This window comes from Acipenser ruthenus, chromosome 24, assembly GCF_902713425.1.
Source record: "Acipenser ruthenus chromosome 24, fAciRut3.2 maternal haplotype, whole genome shotgun sequence".
Classification (NCBI taxonomy): domain Eukaryota; kingdom Metazoa; phylum Chordata; class Actinopteri; order Acipenseriformes; family Acipenseridae; genus Acipenser; species Acipenser ruthenus.
The window spans coordinates 7,143,217-7,161,566 of NC_081212.1; the positions used below are offsets into that span (position 1 = coordinate 7,143,217).

General features: G+C 46.8%; 1 protein-coding gene across 1 annotated transcript; it reads right to left on the reverse strand.

The window, feature by feature from the left end:
• Positions 1 to 2,022: 2,022 nt before the first annotated feature.
• On the reverse strand, positions 2,023 to 18,052 carry LOC117429007 (inactive serine/threonine-protein kinase TEX14-like). Its single transcript, XM_058998262.1, has 22 exons — positions 18,003 to 18,052; positions 16,823 to 16,966; positions 16,270 to 16,384; positions 15,773 to 15,938; positions 14,991 to 15,130; positions 14,627 to 14,708; positions 13,865 to 13,995; positions 13,373 to 13,489; positions 13,078 to 13,201; positions 12,535 to 12,713; positions 12,077 to 12,228; positions 11,540 to 11,730; positions 10,638 to 10,743; positions 9,048 to 10,054; positions 8,304 to 8,407; positions 6,644 to 6,729; positions 6,071 to 6,277; positions 4,655 to 4,752; positions 3,911 to 4,042; positions 3,693 to 3,786; positions 3,241 to 3,319; positions 2,023 to 2,964 (listed from the first exon to the last, which is right to left on the reverse strand). The coding sequence occupies exons 2-22, from the start codon at positions 16,956 to 16,958 to the stop codon at positions 2,895 to 2,897; spliced, it is 3,516 nt and encodes a 1,171-aa protein (XP_058854245.1). The 5' UTR covers positions 16,959 to 16,966; positions 18,003 to 18,052; the 3' UTR covers positions 2,023 to 2,894.
• Between the last annotated feature and the right edge of the window lie 298 nt (positions 18,053 to 18,350).

Here is an 18,350-nt window from a genome sequence, read left to right on the forward strand (position 1 = left end):
CCTTAAACTGCCATGTAAATCAAAAAAACATATTGCAATAGTATTGCAAAAGTATTAAATAAATCAAATAAAAGGCCCATTCTTTGCATCCCATTCACTTTCATTCAGAATGGCACTATGTAGTGACAGTGCACTGTCTGTAGGGATGTTCACCTCCCATTCCAGTGCAGTTGTAGTGTTCTAGTGAAGTTTAGTGTTTGATTCTTACGTCAGCCCGGCGTGCCTGTCAGCTCCCCGGGTACACTGTGTGTTCTCACTGGCTGCTCTGTCTGCCAGCATCCCCTGCAGGACGTCATCCAGAGTGGAGTGAGCTCTAAAGAGAACAAATGTCTGAACTGCAGTCAAGTAAGTGTGAGATATGCAGAACTAGCATTCTTTTTTAAATACCCAACATCTGTTGCTACCCCGCATGCAGGTGGGTTGTTTACCTGTCGGTCTCCTCCAGCAGGTCCTGTGCCTCTCTGCTGATGCCCCCTCCCTGGCTCTCTGCCCCCAGAACTCCCTTCTTCACCAGGGCTGCTCCACGCTGCTCCTCCCTGGGACCCCCGGCTGTCAGAGCCGGGAAAGGGTTAATACAGCGACACAGTTCTTTCAGCTTGATCATGGATCTCTTACAGTGCAGGTTTTGTCTACTGAAATTCACTGTATTGTGTTGATGAATATTGTATTGAAATACCCTGTAATGTTTGTGAGTTGTGTCCAAGCAATTATGCATCAAGTGTACAAGGAGCTATCAGTGGAGTATCGTTCAGCAGCCTATACTATATTCTGTATGTGTTGTACGGGTTGGAGGAGTAGAGGGTCAAAGTGTGTCTGTTTGCGCACCTCCCCTGTCCTCTGAGGCCGCGCTGCCTCCCTCCTCCCCGCTCAGGAGGGCTGGGTCCTGGGTATCTGTAGGCTGCTCCGGGCTCATCTGGTCAGACCTCACCTTGTCTCCTCCCACCAGCGCCGGGGCTGAAAAACAAACTCCAGTTTCATGGCCACACACAAGCTCCTACAGAGCCGATCTGTAGCTCCAAAGGGAGCGAAACAAAGAAAGTTAACATGTGTCATACACTCTATCTAGCTGGGAACCAATTCTCTCAAGGAGAGATAGGGACATGTTTTCAAAGTGTTTAGTCTTTTACTGTTTCATAAAAAGAAACCATACCTGTTGACAAATAGCTTTCAGAAACAGGAGGAGGCAGGCAATCTAGCAACAAAAAGATAAAGAATACATCTTCAATAAGCGTGTCTCATGTCTCGAGTGAAATGATTTTCTTCCTAACTTCCTTGGTTTACAGAGAGAGTTAAAGGCGTGCCAGTGTCTGTGAATGGGTTATATCTGCACTCGTAGCCAGCACTGCCTCGTACACAGCGTTCACTGTCCTGTAACCCTACAATAGCCCACCTTCCAGCGGGGTGCGCTCCTCCGGGGCTGGGCAGGGCTGAACAGGCGTCAGGATGGGAGTCACACTGCGTCCTGTATCACAGTATCCAGGGGAGGCACTTGTGCCTGCAGGAAACAGAGTCTCTTTGTGCTCTAAAGGAGCGTCGGTCTCGATTCCTGCAGGAGCGAGGTGTCTCTCTGTGCTGGCCGTGGCAGGGGAGTACACTACACTGCAGTCTGAATGACCGTTCTGTGGGGAAACATAACACATTGATGCTGTTAAAGAGAAACACTGAACATTGAAAATTGGTTTGATAAGTATTTTAATGAATAATGGGATCCATATATCAAAATCATATGTTTTCTTTACATATATTTTTGAAAGCACCCTTTCTTGTTGATCAGCATTCAATTCATATAAACTGGGAAATATGTGGAATAAATTAGAGCTGCTGTTAGAGAGTGGAAACAGATGAGCAGTGCTTACAGTGCTGGCTGTCCCGTTGCAGGCTGTAGCAAAGGAGCCCGGGGACTGATGCTGAGAAGGGGAGTGAATCTGGGACTGGGAGCTGCTCCAGGGACTGGAGTCCAGTAGCCTGCTGTGGGGCAGGAGCACTTCCAAATCTGCCACCTGTGAGCCAGGACCAGCGGGACGGGGCGCTCCTCCACAATGCAATCAGAAACACTCGTACAGGTCAGGAAGAAATGCATTTCAAACATCCAGGATTCAGGATTTACACAGTAAGATCAATTACACATGAAGCAATGCAAACACAGTACATGCATCGTACAAATGAGAACACCACTTAGGAGGAATGAAATGGAACCGGAGCAGCTCAGCAAGTATTGAGTTATGCTGCAGTATTAGCTGCAATCAAATCTAAATTACTGTGGGATTCTAGTTTTCCTGCAGCCTTTTACTTCCTCATTCAAGTGCTGGCAACGGTCTCCCCTCCAGTACAAACTAACTGATCCAACTCAAAAGAGTTTACGTGAAAGGCGACTAGTGTTCCTCAAGGCGTTGGGGTCAAATTATAAAGCATGCTAACTGTACTACATATTTACTGGCAATTACCCAGATTAACACATACACAGAAATGTAACTTTAATGCTGGCCTGTGAAACACATATGGAATTCCAATGGCAGCCTGTGTTGTGCAGTGTTGGCTCCTGAGAATCGTACCTGGGCTGCGCGGGGTGCTCACGAGGGCCACAGTGTTTCTGATCACAGGGCCCTGCTGCTGAACCTCTCTGCTCAATGAGTCTCCATCACAGGCAATACTGGACAGATCCTGGATATCAGTCAGGGAGCTGCAACACATCACACTTAAAGACACACAGCCCCTTTCATGGGAACACTTGTTCATATATTTCACTTACATACACCACTTAAAACAGTAAGACACCGCTTCACAAGGTGCAGACCTGCACACAGTCCGTTTCTATATGTGACTAATTCAGCTCACAGTAACCCCTGGAACAGATTACACTGAGGCTCAATGGCACTGTGTTCTCTCACATTCACTTACACCTCTTCACTTTCTCTGACCTCCACTTCAGCAGGAACTTCTGCACTCACTCCAATGGCTTTGAAGCTAGGAAAAGAAAAAGCCGTTGAGTGTGTCAAGGCAAGTTACAGGAACTGTATCTGCTAGGTACAAGCACTGTATAAAGTACTTTTAGTGTGCTGTGTTACAGGCTGGGGCTGCCAAGCCTGGGAATATCAGTAATGTTTAGGTCCTTGATTGATACTGAGTGATAGTGACTGGGCAGACCATGAGTACAGTGTAGCTGATGATAATGCTGCCTGCAATAGACAGTCACTTAGTTCAGTGGTCCTCTTAATACAGAATTACATGTCCTCTGGTTACCTGGTCACAGGTGAAGAGGCACACACCACAGCACTGTTTGGCTCAGTGTCTAAGGGCCTTTCCACTGCTGCTCTGCTTCCTGAATGGTAGAATAAGGGACAGGTTAAAATGTGATGCACTGCATAGGAACACACTGCAGGCAGATCAATATGTACATTGCACATTCAATCCCAGTGAAATAGCAAGCAGAGCCAAACACGCACACCTGTAATGCATGTTTATAGAATAAATACAGTTTCATATCCATGAAACTGTTCTAGTCTGTTGTTAAAGTGAATACAAGGCCCATTAAGTTCACATGATTAATTCATATACTGAACACTGACAGCAATCTAGTGCTTTAAAAAGCAATACCTAAAACTAGAAAACTAAATCATGCAGGAAAAACCTTGTGTCACATGGTGGACTAAGCCCAGCCCTGTTAGTGTACCACGCAGCAGGGTCTTCCTTACCGCCCGCCTCGCCAATGCTACCCCCAGCCTCAGAGTCCAGCCTGGGCCACAACACCTCCACTGTGACCTCCAGGTCCTCCTCCGAGCTTGGAGTCTGGAACACAAAGAATAAGAAACTGTAACGATGGGCAGGCTGGCTTGATGTTAAGAGTCCACACACTATTCCAATCTGTCAGTCAGATCAACTGAACACCCTGCCCCTGTGTGTTGCTTCCTACCTGCACGAGAGCCTGTCTCCCTGAGTGCAGAGCTGCTTCCTGGGACACCAGGAGAGGATTGGGGGTGAAGAACTCATCGGATACTTCGAGAGAAGAGTCCGGCATGAAATCAGAACCCGAACTCTGTTCCACCTGGTTAGAGAACACAGACTGGACTTTCACTATCACTGGCACAGTCCTTAGACACTGGGAACTATTTACAAAACAAAAAGGAATGTTTTTTACATCTCACTTTGATTAAATGAATCAAGGCTGAAGTCCATGAAACCTTTTTAACTGTTTTAGGGAGGGGTTATAAGTACATCTCTTTTCTTAAAGCAAAAAAGTTTTGTTATGCATAAAAGTCTCTTCAAAGTCCCTTAAATGTAGTAATTTGGTCCATTATTGCAGACTAGCACAATAATTAAACTGGACCATTTTGCAGTGACTGAAGGTAAAGTTATACATTAAAGTCTGAAAACAATACATACAATGATACGCTCCTTAGAGATAAGTAGCATGACTACGTAGTGTGATATATAATATGATAAAATGATTAATAATGAGACTTTCTGTAAAACACCAAAACTAAATGAGAAGCGATGCACTCATATCAACAATAAATCACAGAAAGTTTTCATTCAAGAACTATTTGGCGGGCTTCAGGTAGCTTTATATATTTTCTTATGGCTCTGTATCAAAAAGGATAACCTCTGTCCAACGACTCCGAATGAATTCTTGAAGGCTGCTGAAGGTTTTTCCTACCTTCCCTGGGTCAGCGCTCCTCTGCACTCTGGGGCTGATATTAAAAGTCTTATTCATAGTCTGGGGCTCACTGTCTGTCTCACTGAGACTCTGGTGACCTGGGAGAGAGACAGGGGGTTAGAAAGAGAGAGAGGAGGGAGTCATGGGTCCACTGAAGTCTGCTATTTAAAACTGCTGCGTCCAATAATCGAATTCACAGTCACACACCAGACAAGAAAATTAAACTGAGTTAATGCACTGCAGGAGATGCTGGAATTGAGTGAGCGCCGTTCTGTTGTTGGCAGACATACTGAGTCCTTGTAAGTCTCCAGACAATATAACTAAAAGGTGTATGTGATAGAGAGAGAAAGGATCGATGCTGCAAATCTCCCTCCCGATTAGAAAGGGCGCTGTGTAAGGGGGAAGGTAAGCTGCCTCCTAGATCTGCCACCTCGATGGTAGGTGGAAACCGGAAGGTGACCATATTAGGAGGGGCGCGTAGCTGCAAGTACTCAGGACGATTCCATTGCAGTCAGCTGCGGGGCAGCCCTCTATTGGAGAAATCATGGCGACGCGTGGGCTGCAGGGAGGAGTTTGCTGGGTACAAAGGGGAAGCAGCTATGTCAAAACCTCCCCTTGCGCTGATAATGAAAGGCAAACGGCCGGAGCCTGTATTGTTTTTATGATTTTGGATTACTTGTGTTTTGTGTTGCAGAGGAGGAGTGAGCCGCGGACCGGCGGTTTATAAAGAGCACGTCCTTGCACTGCACAGCACAGCACCACTCACGGCACCACGCTTCTCTGGAGCGAGAGCACTGCGCGCACAGAGAACGCGGGGACGGACAAAGTCCCGTTGTTGTTTATTTTTAGAAAAGCTGCCGTGTACCCCCCAATACCATCGCTGGTAAAGGGGTGGACTTATTTTGTGTTCATTGTTATTATTTTTATTATTATTAAAGTCCACAGACTGTTTTTGTGAGAAAAGGATTGTGTGGACTGGATTTATTTACTGCACCACTGCACCTGATCACAGTGTAACATCCACTGGCTATTGGACAGGAACTCGAGGACATATAGGATGTCAAGAATGTTCTACATATTTAAGTACTTAAAGACGTGTCCTACAGCATGCAACTTTTGCCCTACCCTGTTCAACGTTTTGTGCATTCAATCAGAAAAGTCAAGTGTTTCCATTCCCCTTAGGTACTGTTAGCAGCAGGCACATAAGCATCCTACTCCCTATTTCCAAAGTGCTTAACTCGTGTTCTCTTTAATTAACAGCTATTAACAGTATGGGAACCAAACAGGTATACAAATGCCTAAATCCCTAAACCCTGGTTATGCTGAGAAATCTGACTAATAATCTACAAAAGTACATGACTAGTGATAATCGGTAAAGGTTTTGTACACGCTCATTGTGGCATGGCTGTGTCTCACCTGCGAAGCTCCTGAACAGGCTCTCCAGGGTGGGGCTGTCGTGGCTTGGTGCTGTGGACGCTGTGGTAGCAGAGTGGCCTGTGAAGCGGTAGAACAGCTCCTCCATGTCCTCACTCTCGCTGCTCTGGCCCTGCTCCTCCCTCGAGCTCCAGGCTGCAGCTCCCAGCTGCCCCCTGGCCATCTTCTCAATCAGCTGTGCCACCTCGCCTGCACCAGACACAGACAGGGGTCACACACCTGGCTACAGCAAGAGTGTACCAGGCTAAAAGCATTGCAAAGTATAGGGAAGCTTAGTGAAATGAATGGTAAAGCTAAAGCATTGTACAGGAAATAGGTAACCTTTATAAACAGATTCATTTAATTGTTTCAGCAAGGGAAAAGCATGGTAAACTGCAAATTACAATGGCTCCAGGCACACACACACACACACTGCCCTGCAAAACAGCCTGCTAGTCTGTAGTTCAGTAAATACATCCTGTTTGAACTAACTCAGCTCACAAGAGCCAGTATGCAGCTGGGGGACTGCGAGGCGAGCATTTTAAGAAGGACAGACGGCTCACACTCAGTACTTACTTGTCCAGTTGGGTGTGTTTGTTTTCTGATAGTCAGACAGAGGATAGCCTCCTTTATTGCCCTCCTGCACTCCTGCTGTGATGAGCCTGAAGAAGAAAGCAGACAGTTCCTGTAAAAGGCTGGCAAATGCATTACCAAGCAACCAGCAGTAGCTGGTGTTCTATCACTAGCTGGAACAGCTCACTAAACTGAGTGTCAGAAGTGAGACCACTGGTTAATGATCCTAATGTTGTCTGCTGTGCTAGCTGGTTTAGTGGGTGCTGTCAGTGCTGGGGTCCTGTACTGTGCTAGCTGGTTTAGTGGGTGCTGTCAGTGCTGGGGTCCTGTACTGTGCTAGCTGGTTTAGTGGGTGCTGTCAGTGCTGGGGTCCTGTACTGTGCTAGCTGGTTTAGTGGGTGCTGTCAGTGCTGGGGTCCTGTACTGTGCTAGCTGGTTTAGTGGGTGCTGTCAGTGCTGGGGTCCTGTACTGTGCTAGCTGGTTTAGTGGGTGGTGTCAGTGCTGGGGTCCTGTACTGTGCTGGCTGGTTTAGTGGGTGCTGTCAGTGCTGGGGTCCTGTACTGTGCTAGCTGGTTTAGTGGGTGGTGTCAGTGCTGGGGTCCTGTACTGTGCTAGCTGGTTTAGTGGGTGGTGTCAGTGCTGGGGTCCTGTACTGTGCTAGCTGGTTTAGTGGGTGGTGTCAGTGCTGGGGTCCTGTACTGTGCTAGCTGGTTTAGTGGGTGGTGTCAGTGCTGGGGTCCTGTACTGTGCTGGCTGGTTTAGTGGGTGCTGTCAGTGCTGGGGTCCTGTACTGTGCTAGCTGGTTTAGTGGGTGGTGTCAGTGCTGGGGTCCTGTACTGTGCTGGCTGGTTTAGTGGGTGCTGTCAGTGCTGGGGTCCTGTACTGTGCTAGCTGGTTTAGTGGGTGCTGTCAGTGCTGGGGTCCTGTACTGTGCTAGCTGGTTTAGTGGGTGGTGTCAGTGCTGGGGTCCTGTACTGTGCTAGCTGGTTTAGTGGGTGGTGTCAGTGCTGGCTGCTGTACTGTGCTGGCTGGTTTAGTGGGTGGTGTCAGTGCTGGGGTCCTGTACTGTGCTGGCTGGTTTAGTGGGTGCTGTCAGTGCTGGGGTCCTGTACTGTGCTAGCTGGTTTAGTGGGTGGTGTCAGTGCTGGGGTCCTGTACTGTGCTAGCTGGTTTAGTGGGTGGTGTCAGTGCTGGGGTCCTGTACTGTGCTGGCTGGTTTAGTGGGTGGTGTCAGTGCTGGGGTCCTGTACTGTGCTGGCTGGTTTAGTGGGTGGTGTCAGTGCTGGGGTCCTGTACTGTGCTGGCTGGTTTAGTGGGTGGTGTCAGTGCTGGGGTCCTGTACTGTGCTGGCTGGTTTAGTGGGTGGTGTCAGTGCTGGGGTCCTGTACTGTGCTGGCTGGTTTAGTGGGTGGTGTCAGTGCTGGGGTCCTGTACTGTGCTGGCTGGTTTAGTGGGTGGTGTCAGTGCTGGGGTCCTGTACTGTGCTGGCTGGTTTAGTGGGTGGTGTCAGTGCTGGGGTCCTGTACTGTGCTGGCTGGTTTAGTGGGTGGTGTCAGTGCTGGGGTCCTGTACTGTGCTGGCTGGTTTAGTGGGTGGTGTCAGTGCTGGCTGCTGTACTGTGCTAGCTGGTTTAGTGGGTGGTGTCAGTGCTGGCTGCTGTACCTGCCCTCAGTCCTGTTAGTGGAGCCCCCTCTCTTGGTATAGACCTGCTCTATGAACTGCTGCCTGCCTCCTGCCTCTCTTGTCACTACACTCCCTCTGTCAGCCTACAAGGGAAACAACGACTCCCACAGTCAGCAGCTACCTCCTTCAAAGCCTCTACACAAGCCTCCAGTCCTGAGAGCTGCACTGACATAGTGTCTCAGTTTAGCCTTGTTTCAAAAGAGATGTTTAGATTTTTAACACAGTCAGCCCCTTAGTTCATTTTTTTATTGTTTTGTTACTAGGGCTGTGCAGGTATCTGATTTGACATATTTTAGTTGTTAGGTATTAATTCAAATGTAATGAAACATGTTAAAAACGTGTTAATTTCACAACATAAAACATCTGGTCTCATCTACACAACTACCGAGTACCAATCAATGACAAACCGCCTCTTCAAGTGCACACCCCTATTTGTTACAGCTACATTGTTTTGCAGTAGTAGTTCACTGTATTAAACTCTAGGTGATGTAACTTATCATTGAAGTAAACATATAGTAAGTGTATTGTAAGGTACTGTAACCTATACGTACACTACACATCAGGGCTGTCAAATAGGGCCTTATTTATTTGGAATTGCAATACATACATAGCTATGCCAGATTATTCTTACGCTTACGGGTTGCAGAATGTGGTTCAAGTTTACACAGAAGCCCGTATGAAATCTGCCAACATCTTTGGCTGTGAGTGAATGTCTGCTCTTACCTTGCGGCGGACGGTCACAAAGCTGTCTTCTAGCGCTGAGCTGTAATCACTGCAGTCCTCCCCCTCGCAGCCCCCCAGCCCGTCGCTGAGAGAGTTTGCGGTGGCCGGCAGATCGCTGTGTGTCTCCCGGAGGAGCTGGTTTTTCCATGAGAGGGGGTGGATTTCCCCCTCACTGTGTATGCCATACAGACGAATGGGGGGCTGGTACCACCGAGGAGGGGCCACAGCCTGGGCACAGCCTCGCTTACCGCTGGGGTAGAGGGAGCTCGCCGGTTCAACCCGGCAGCTCTGCATTTCATCAGCCAGCCAACCTGACCCCTCCACATCCCTGTCCGTCATGCTGCACCGCTTGTCAACTTCGTCCAGGCCCACCCTACCCCAGCCTGCCTCTCCCTGCATCTCACTCTGGGCTGAGTGGCTCTCAAGCTGCCCTTGCCTCCCTCCCAAGCCTGAGTAACTCTCCTCCTTTCTACCCGGCGTTGATCTGAACTCAGTTCCCAACATTTCTTGTGTCCCTCTGGCTCTCTTCACCTCCAGCAAGCTGTTCTCTGCCTGCTGCTTCAGGACCTGGGAGACCTTCAGGTTGAGGACACAGGTGCTGATGGCCTGCCCCTCGCCATGCTGCCGATCTGGGCTGCCTCTCCCGCCCTCCCCTTCACTCTCGTCCTCTGTCACGGTGGAGTCTGAGTCGGTCTCCAGCCTGATGGCCCCCGTGTCTGTGTCTGAGCCGCGCCTCAGGGAGAGCCTGGTGGGGTCCAGGGGCAGGATCTCGTGGATAGACAGGTCACTCTCTGGGGCAGAGGGAGTCACGGCCGTGTTCTGTGCTGCCCAGCCCGTGTCGCCAGTCCCCCCTGCCTTGGCTGCTCCCTCCGGGTCAGTTTCCCACTCCAGCAGCTGGTCCAGTTGGTACAGGTGACGGAGGATTTCACTGTGGTTGTGCTGCATTGGGTCCCCTATGTCTCCCCCATTGGAGCTGAGGTTGGAGTTCTGGCCAGTGGCATAACAGCCTGAGAAACACAAGGAGGACAGCCAGAATGCAATGGAACTTCAATATATACATGTACTGCTGTGCAAAAGTCTTAGACATGTTCTCTGATGCATTATGAGCATCAATAATTTACACAATCAATAATTTACACAATGCCTCCACTAGTGTTTTCTACTATTATAACAACCTTGACTTGCATAATGAAGGAAAAACATTGAGTGAAATAACTCGATTTTCAAGGCTCTTCGCACCTTTGCCACTGATTATTTTGAGAATGCACTTTGTTTTTGAGTGATTTTTTGGCCATTGCATACAATGTGTTACATATGTTACACTGATCCTCATACACATTTGGAATGGCCCTATTTGAGCTAGCTGGACCAATAAGAGCCTTACAGGATGCTTTCATGCTAATTCCAAAGGATCCCGTATGCGTTCTTGTCTGGTGTCTGCTACCAATGTGACTAATATACTGTATTTTTAAATGCTAGTTTTTGCAGTTTGACCAGAAAACTAACACATATTTCTGGATTCATTTACGATTTCCCCCAGGTCTTGATGCCCCCTGAAAGACATAAGTGAACGCAGTCAGGCTGGCGTACCGATCTCTCCCTGCACCCTGTTCTGCTGCGTCTCCAGCCCGGCTCCCCTGGGCCCCAGCAGCACGTCCGTCTCTGGGTACAGACTGCCCTTCCGACAGCTCAGCTCCTGCAAGACAGCACAGCAAGCCTTCACACAGCCACACAAGGAAGCGGGCTCAATGGAGACCACTGGGGTCGAGAGTGCTGGTTTCCTTCATTCTTCCTATTTAATCTTTCTCACTGCCATCATTGCATCCATCTGTTTTCTTTTATTTTTGCACGTTACACAAGGCTTTGTCTCGTGTGCTACATTGGTTAAAGTCTGTTTTGATTAATCAAAAACAGTTTGTTACCAATAATAACAATGGGCCTTTTGTCTAATTTGAAAAAATACTACCCTTAAGCCTTGTTCATGGTGTTCTTTTCATTCACTCTATGAACTGACTGTCTGATTGTATTGCTAAATTTCTTTTTAGTACTATTATATACACTGACTGGCCACATAATTACAGAATGACCTTATACTGGGCAGGTCCACCCACCTCCCAGCGCACTGCTTGAATGCAAACAGTTTGGGGCTCCTGTAATCTGTGCCACTGTAGCACGTTACACACGTCTGTGGGCTTGATCACGACCAACTAGAAACTGGAGTTTCTGTTCTTAGCAGTGGTGGATTTCTGTAAAAGCTGCCATGCCACAAACACCTGGGAGACTGTCTTCAAGGACACATTGGACAATGCACCCGCTGTCATGCACCTTGAGAAGTCATGAGATCCTTCTGCTTTCCTACAATTGTTGCTGATGTTGCCCACAACTCCCACACAGCATATACAGGTCAAAGGGATTTTCCATTTTTTTCTACTTACAAGTACAAAATCAAATACTTTAAAGGATGTCCCTGCTGTCGTGTGACTCCGCGGTACCTGCATGTCTTTGCGCAGCAGGTAGCGGATGTCCTGCAGGCTCCCTGTGCGCTCCTGGGGTCGGAGCTGCAGCCCGCTCCTCACCACCTCGTAGTAGGGCTGGGGGACCTGGGTGTCTGCAGCCAAGCCGTGGCCGCCCTCCAGCAACTCCTTAATCATCGAGGCTTCCAGACCGCCCCAGGGCAGCGTATCTACAAACAAACACCCACAGAGGTTTGGCAATTGAACTCCTGGCAGCATATGAATGGATGAGGGCACACAGCAACTTCACATAAAACTAGTCACCAGAAATAATGGTTTGGAAATCAATACCATAACCCCCCCCCCTTGCAGCTTGCAACAGGGCAAGATCAGATTAAGTGTATTTTTTTCTTCTGAAAATGTCTGTTTACACAAAAGTTTTAAACATGTACATCTATTAAGTGGACAGCCATAATGCAAATGCCGTATTTTATATTCTTTTTCTAAATAGCTATACCATGACATCGTACAAGCAGACTCAGTGAATCCTACATGGCGGATTGCCTCTGGTGGTACCTGTGCAGAGCTCCTGGATGAGTGCACACAGGCTGTAGAGGTCAGCTTTGACAGTGCAGGGCCTGCCTCTGATCACCTCCGGGGACGCCCAGTTATACAGCTCCGCTGGGATGGGCAGGCGGGTGGGGTCGCTGCTGGCCCCTCCATCACTGCTGCAGAGGACACAGGGAATACAGAGTTACGGCTACACCAAAGCTGCTTTAACCAACGGCTCTAGAGAAGAACCTGCTCTACACGCACAACCAGTGACTTTCTAGCAACAAGCTGCAAAACCAAAGAGCTGGAACCCACTGGCTGTGCGGAAAACAGACATAACAAGATCAAACATTGGCAGTGCTCTAGCTGTCCACAATCTAGCAATGAGACAGTTTACCTGTCTATATTAATCTCTGTGTCAGCAAGACAGTCTAGTTGCCCACATCAATCTCCAGGGCAGTGGCAGACAGGGCGCCCCCTACCTGTGCACCATGAAGTGCAGGTTGGTGAGCTTGGCGACCCCGGGGTGCACCAGCTGCACGGCGTGCGAGGAGAGGCTGCGGTGGATGAAGCCGCGGCAGTGCAGGTACAGCAGCGCATCCGAGACCTGCAGGAGGAGGTGCAGCAGGGCCTCAAAGCGCAGCACAGGGAACTGGGCCCGCTGCGGAGCATCACAATGCAGGAAAGCAAGAGAAATCAATAAAAATGTGCTTGCAAGGCTGATCTAACTGAAGACAAAGAACAACCAATCAGAGGTCAGAACTGAAGCAGTGCTTTCTGATAAGGGATGCTCAAATCAAGTTCTGTCACAATTGCCTAAAAGGTAAACATGAATACTGCGGGGCGTACAGATCTTAGGCAGACAGTAATAACTACACTGCCTCAGTTAAACGTGTCACATTTCCACAGTCCTATAATATGAAGAGTTTTTCTTCCTTCAGTGAATCCAGCCCAAGACAGTATTCAACGAGGCGTGTGTGAAAGCTCTGTCTGACTATAATGAAGAGTGAGGATTCAATGCCTACCCTCTGATGCAGGATGCTGTAGAGGGAGCCGATGTGCACTCTCTCAAACACCAGCCGGGTCTGCTCCAGGTTTGCAGACACACACACAGCCAGCAGCTGCAGCAGGTGAGGGTGGAACAGATTACTGTAACAGCAAGACATCGCTGCGTTAGGCATGTACACAGCCCTGTGCTCAATCCAAATAGCTGACAAAACTAGAACAAATCAAAGGGTTTTGTGAAACATTCTTACTAGTTCACATGACAGATACGTTGCTCTATGTATGTTCTGGCTGCACAGCATTAAGGAGGCTCACCAGCAGTACTCCTGCTCTGCTGTCAGCAGGTCCATGAAGCTTCTCTTGCTGTAAGGCAGCAGCGCATCATGAGACTGCAGCTCCTTCACCGTCACCCGGCAGCCATTCCAGCTGAAACTGAGGCACACAGTTACATCCCCAGATTCTCAGATAAGGACTGACCTTACCAAGTTCTGTCTTTATTGGAGAAGCAGTTCTTTGGGTGTGATGTAATATAATTGCATTAATTACATGAATATATAATGTAAGCGTGTCGCCTCCTCCGTGGGGATGGTGAAACTATCTTAAGTCCATCAGTGTGAGACATACTTAAACACTTATGTCTGTCTACAGAACAGAGGAGGTTAGCATGATAACTGACAAAAAGAAGACATTGACAGGATACTCTAACTGCTAATTGGTTATTAAAGAGCATCTACTCTTTTTGTGTTACAATCCTCCTTTATCTGGCCCTCTGTGTTGCTCCCCCTATTCACACTCCCTCGCTCTCACTTGGTCATGCTCATGAAGGCCCCGTTGTGGAAGGACAGCGAGGGCTCGTCATCAGCCTGCACCAGCTCCTTCTCCCCGATCACTGGAACACAGGCCAGGAAACCAAACTGCTTCCGCCCTCCGACACACAGCTGCCACGCAACACGAAAACACGAGTCAAACACACAGCTAAGACATATCCCTTACCAAATGGCACTACAGTGGTTTTACAGGACATCAGCTCCACAAATAGTAGCAATATCTACTATGAGATAAGTAATTTGCAGTACATTTTTCAGATTTTGACAAACTAAAGGTATCACGATAATATGATCCAATTCACACTGGTAATCCATTGACATTTTATGCTACAATATCAGTGCAAGTGTGACACCGTCTGTGCAAGTGTGGAGTAGTGGTTAGGGCTCTGGACTCTTGACCGGAGGGTTGTGGGTTCAATCCCCAGTGGGGGACACTGCTGTTGTATCCTTGAGCAAGGTACTTTACCTAGATTGCTCCAGTAAAAACCCAACTGTATAAATGGATAATTGTATGTAAAAATAATGTGATATCTGTATAATGTGAAATAATGTATAATGTGATATCTTGTAACAATTGTAAGTCGCCCTGGATAAGGGCGTCTGCTAAGAAATGAATAATAATAATAATAAGATGTGAGGTACAATTCCATTGCTGAAAATGCTGTGGTCTGCTGATGGTTAAGGGTTCTCAGGGGTAATTACGGTATCCCAATGGTAAAGCTCAGCTTTTTCTGTGTCCTACCTTTCCAAACCCAAAGCAGTGCACTGTGTCTGAAGCAGATGGTTTAGAGCTCAGCATTCTGTTCAAATGGAGATCAGAGCCTCTAAAAACACATTGAAAAACCCTAATAAAGTGACTAATTGCAACATGCATAGTTTGTATTTAAATTAAAAACCTTAAAGACAAGCTTCTCATAAATAATGTTTTTTTTTTTCTAAAAATATTCACTTTGAATCAAGCTGGTTTGGAGGAACACTAAAAATCCACAGTGTAAACACTTATATACTGATAACATTTTACTAGAGATACCTATGAAGTGTATATTTCAAACACAGGCTTGTGAGGTAACACCTATCTTAGATATGTAAATAATCTTGTTATTTACCCTCGTTTGAGCAGTGACAGCAGGGAGGGCGAGCGGATGAGGGAGTTGGATGAGCCGCTGGTCCTCGTCAGCTCCTCTCCTGGGCTCTGCTGGGTGAGACTCTGCATGTGGGTCACGCAGCTCTGCATGAACTTCAGCATCTGCACAGAGAATAACACACAGTGTTAGCACAGGCTGAGGAACAGCCACACGCACCTGTCTGCTATAAACACATGTATTAGTAACTTTGGTAAACACATAGTAAAATTAAGAATTGAAATCCTAATAAAAAAAACTTCTTGAAGCGTTCAGGTTTTGAATTAAATGTTTCGCTGGCAATGTTACTCATAGATTTGTCCGGGGGTCGTCATGTACAGCTGTGGCCATAAGTTGTGCATCACCCTACTGAACTAACTAAATGTGCTTCGAATGAAACCTGCTGAATACGTTTTCCATAAAAAAAAACTGGAAAAACTGGAAAAATGTGACATTTTCAAAATCTAACATAAAATACTGTACTGCTAGTGTGGCTTCTGGTAGACTATTGCGATATCATTTAGTAGTTTCTTTAATTACATGATGTTAAATAACATATCTAAATTATGTTCATATAGTTTTTTATGTTTTATTATGGCTCAATCCTAAACTTCTAGATGCTGCAAAACTTTTGGCCACACCTGTACATTAACTTAATATTTAGAGTATGTAATGTTTGTTGGGCCAAAGTTGTGTGTGTTTCTTGGTTGAATTTCTGCACAGTGAATGAGCTGGCCTCCCTGCCCCGTGGTGTCAGAGGTGTGTACCCGGGGGCTGAGCTCCGGTCCAGCCACCTCTGCCCAGTCCCTGGCAGTGCGCCCCTCTCGGTCGTGCAGCCGCAGGTCTCCCCCCACATCCAGCAGTGCGCTCAGGATCCAGGGGCTGCAGGAGAACGCTGCAGCGTGAACCGGGGTGCTCCGATCATCACAGCGGCTGAGACACACAGACATGGGGAGGGATGGGGGAGTTCATCAAAATATGAGTGCTCAAATACTGTAATAGACACACACACTAAACATCTGAGCTATCTAAACCAGCAGAAAAATTACCTTCTTTTTTTGCAGACTATTCTATTTTTCAGACTGGACATCATTTTCAAACTGTATTGCTTACATTAACAGAAGGATCATCACTCTGTTCAGTTGTATGTCTGTTATGCTACAATGTATTTGTTTTTACTAGGAAGAATGTCATTTAAAGAAGTATTATTATTCAGCTCTGCCACAGCTAGTCTCCTCTGCCTGGCTGCAGTGCGAGATCTTACTGGTTGGGGTTTGCTCCGTACTGCAGCAGCACATCCACCACTTTTGCCAGACTCAAGAGGGAGGCACAGAACAGCGGGGTCTGTCCCAGGTTATTGACCGTGTCCACGTCCACACCTAAGAGACAGGATGAGCTCAAAATGAGAGCGCATCACTGCACACAGCGCCGCTTTGGTATATTACCTACCCAAGTAATAACAAGGTAGAAAATAGGGGTGCTGTTTAATAAGGTTTTAACTGTAGGACTGAGCCAGCTGAAATGGTCAAAACGTGCAAATCTTTGGAGACTCAGAAAAGCCATCATGCTCTCCAATCGAATACTCTTACTTTCTTATGAACTACTATAACCTTTATGTCCAAGACCACATGTGTATGTATGTGTATGTGGAAAAGACAATATGCTGCATAAATACTAGACTTCACAGGCAAGAGCACAATTGGAAATGTTTAAACTCTAACTATCAACTGCTCAAATGACAGTAACAAACACACTGAGTGGAGAGGCTGAGGCGGCTGGGTTGCAGTGTGTACAGCGTGGTATTGTAAAGCTGCTACCTTTCTTGAGCTGCTTCTCCAGCTTGTGGAGGCTCCTTTCTCTGACATGCTGGTGCAGCCGTGCACCGGGGCCATCCGTGTTCACTGAGCCCAGCTTCACTGGACAGTGCAGATGAGGGAATGCAGCCTGAGCCATGAGGCAGCCTGGGGAGGGACGGAGGGAAGGAAGGGGGGGGGGGACGGAGGGAGGGAGGGGGGACATTGTGGAGCGGAACTTTACATTTGTAATGCAATTTCTCGAAAAGTCCATTTCAAGTTAAATACACTTCCTTTTTTGGTTTTTTTACTGAAGCTGTGTGACAATAAAGAAGTTCCTCTGAGGACACTGTCGGCTGGTTTCATGGTAGGGTTGCCAACTTTCCATTTTTCCAAAACCGGACAAAACCAGCAATGCGAACAAAGTACTTTTTTAAAAAATAATAGATGCTCAGTAATCGGATCCCGCTAAGCAGTGAATGGCAAAATAACGCAGAATACATTTCAGTGTACTTCTCAAACTTAACGGAACGATAATAAAAAAGAAAAAAAGTTTGCACAGTGGACTGGCTTAGCGAGAATGGAAATACCCAAACGGCAATGGACAGTGAGTAAGCAAGATTCGCAAGAACCGGACTTTTCAGTGGTGTACTGGTCAGTGGTTCTGACCGTACACTGTACGAATTCCCGGATGTCAGGTCAGTTGGCAACCCTATTTCATGGACTCCAGTAACACGTGTTTGTCCTGCACTGAGACCAGTACGCGGACTAACAATTCATACTATCACAGGGATTCCAGATACGGCACCTTTTCTGTGTGTCACTGGAGAGTATTAAACAGTTTTCAAACGCTGAACCTTATGGAAAATAAAAATAAAATTGTTGTAAAACTATATATAGACAAAATATGTACAATGAAAAAAAAGCATTTGTAGTGCAGTACTGTAAAGTGTACTATATACATGTGTCTATATAGTTTTTGTTGTACCCCAGACGGAAAACGCCAAAAAACTATCGAGGTCGGTTAATAAGATGGCGTTTATTTTGCAGTGAATCTTCTGGAGGGAAACGGTTTTCCTGAGAAAAGTTAAATTTCCTGAAGCTGAGCGAGGACGGAGACATGTGAACACACTCGATAAGTTTACCCTGAGGCAAAACCTTTAATTTAATGTATAATTGAATTCATCATGTAGTTGTTCCCTACCTGGATAACGGTCCGAATAATACACAGCGAACTGCCGATTTCAGTTAAAGACGGCGGCTCGCAAGGACAAAACAAAATGTGAAGTCGAACGCGAAGACGATAAAGCAAACAGGAAAATCGACATTTAAAAAAAAAAATATATATATATATATATATATATATATATATATATATATATATATAAATCGAGTAATACATTTTTTTTTTTTTTTTTTATAACGGTGTATAAATAACATTTTTCTACAAGGATATATAAGAACTCAAGAAGACATTATTTCTAGTACGGTGAAGCCTTTAGCCTTGCAGTATAGCTGTGAGCCAGCAGAGGGAGCTAGCGGACCATAAGTC

Coding starts and splice junctions, on each gene's coding strand:
- LOC117429007 (XM_058998262.1), bottom strand. CDS start 16,958: ATGGCTCAGGCTGCATTCCCTCATCTGCACTGTCCAGTGAAGCTGGGC. Junction 13,996..14,626: donor ACTGCTTTGGGTTTGGAAAG/GTAGGACACAGA, acceptor GTTGCGTGGCAG/CTGTGTGTCGGAGGGCGGAA. Junction 3,320..3,692: donor TAGCATTGGCGAGGCGGGCG/GTAAGGAAGACC, acceptor TCTACCATTCAG/GAAGCAGAGCAGCAGTGGAA.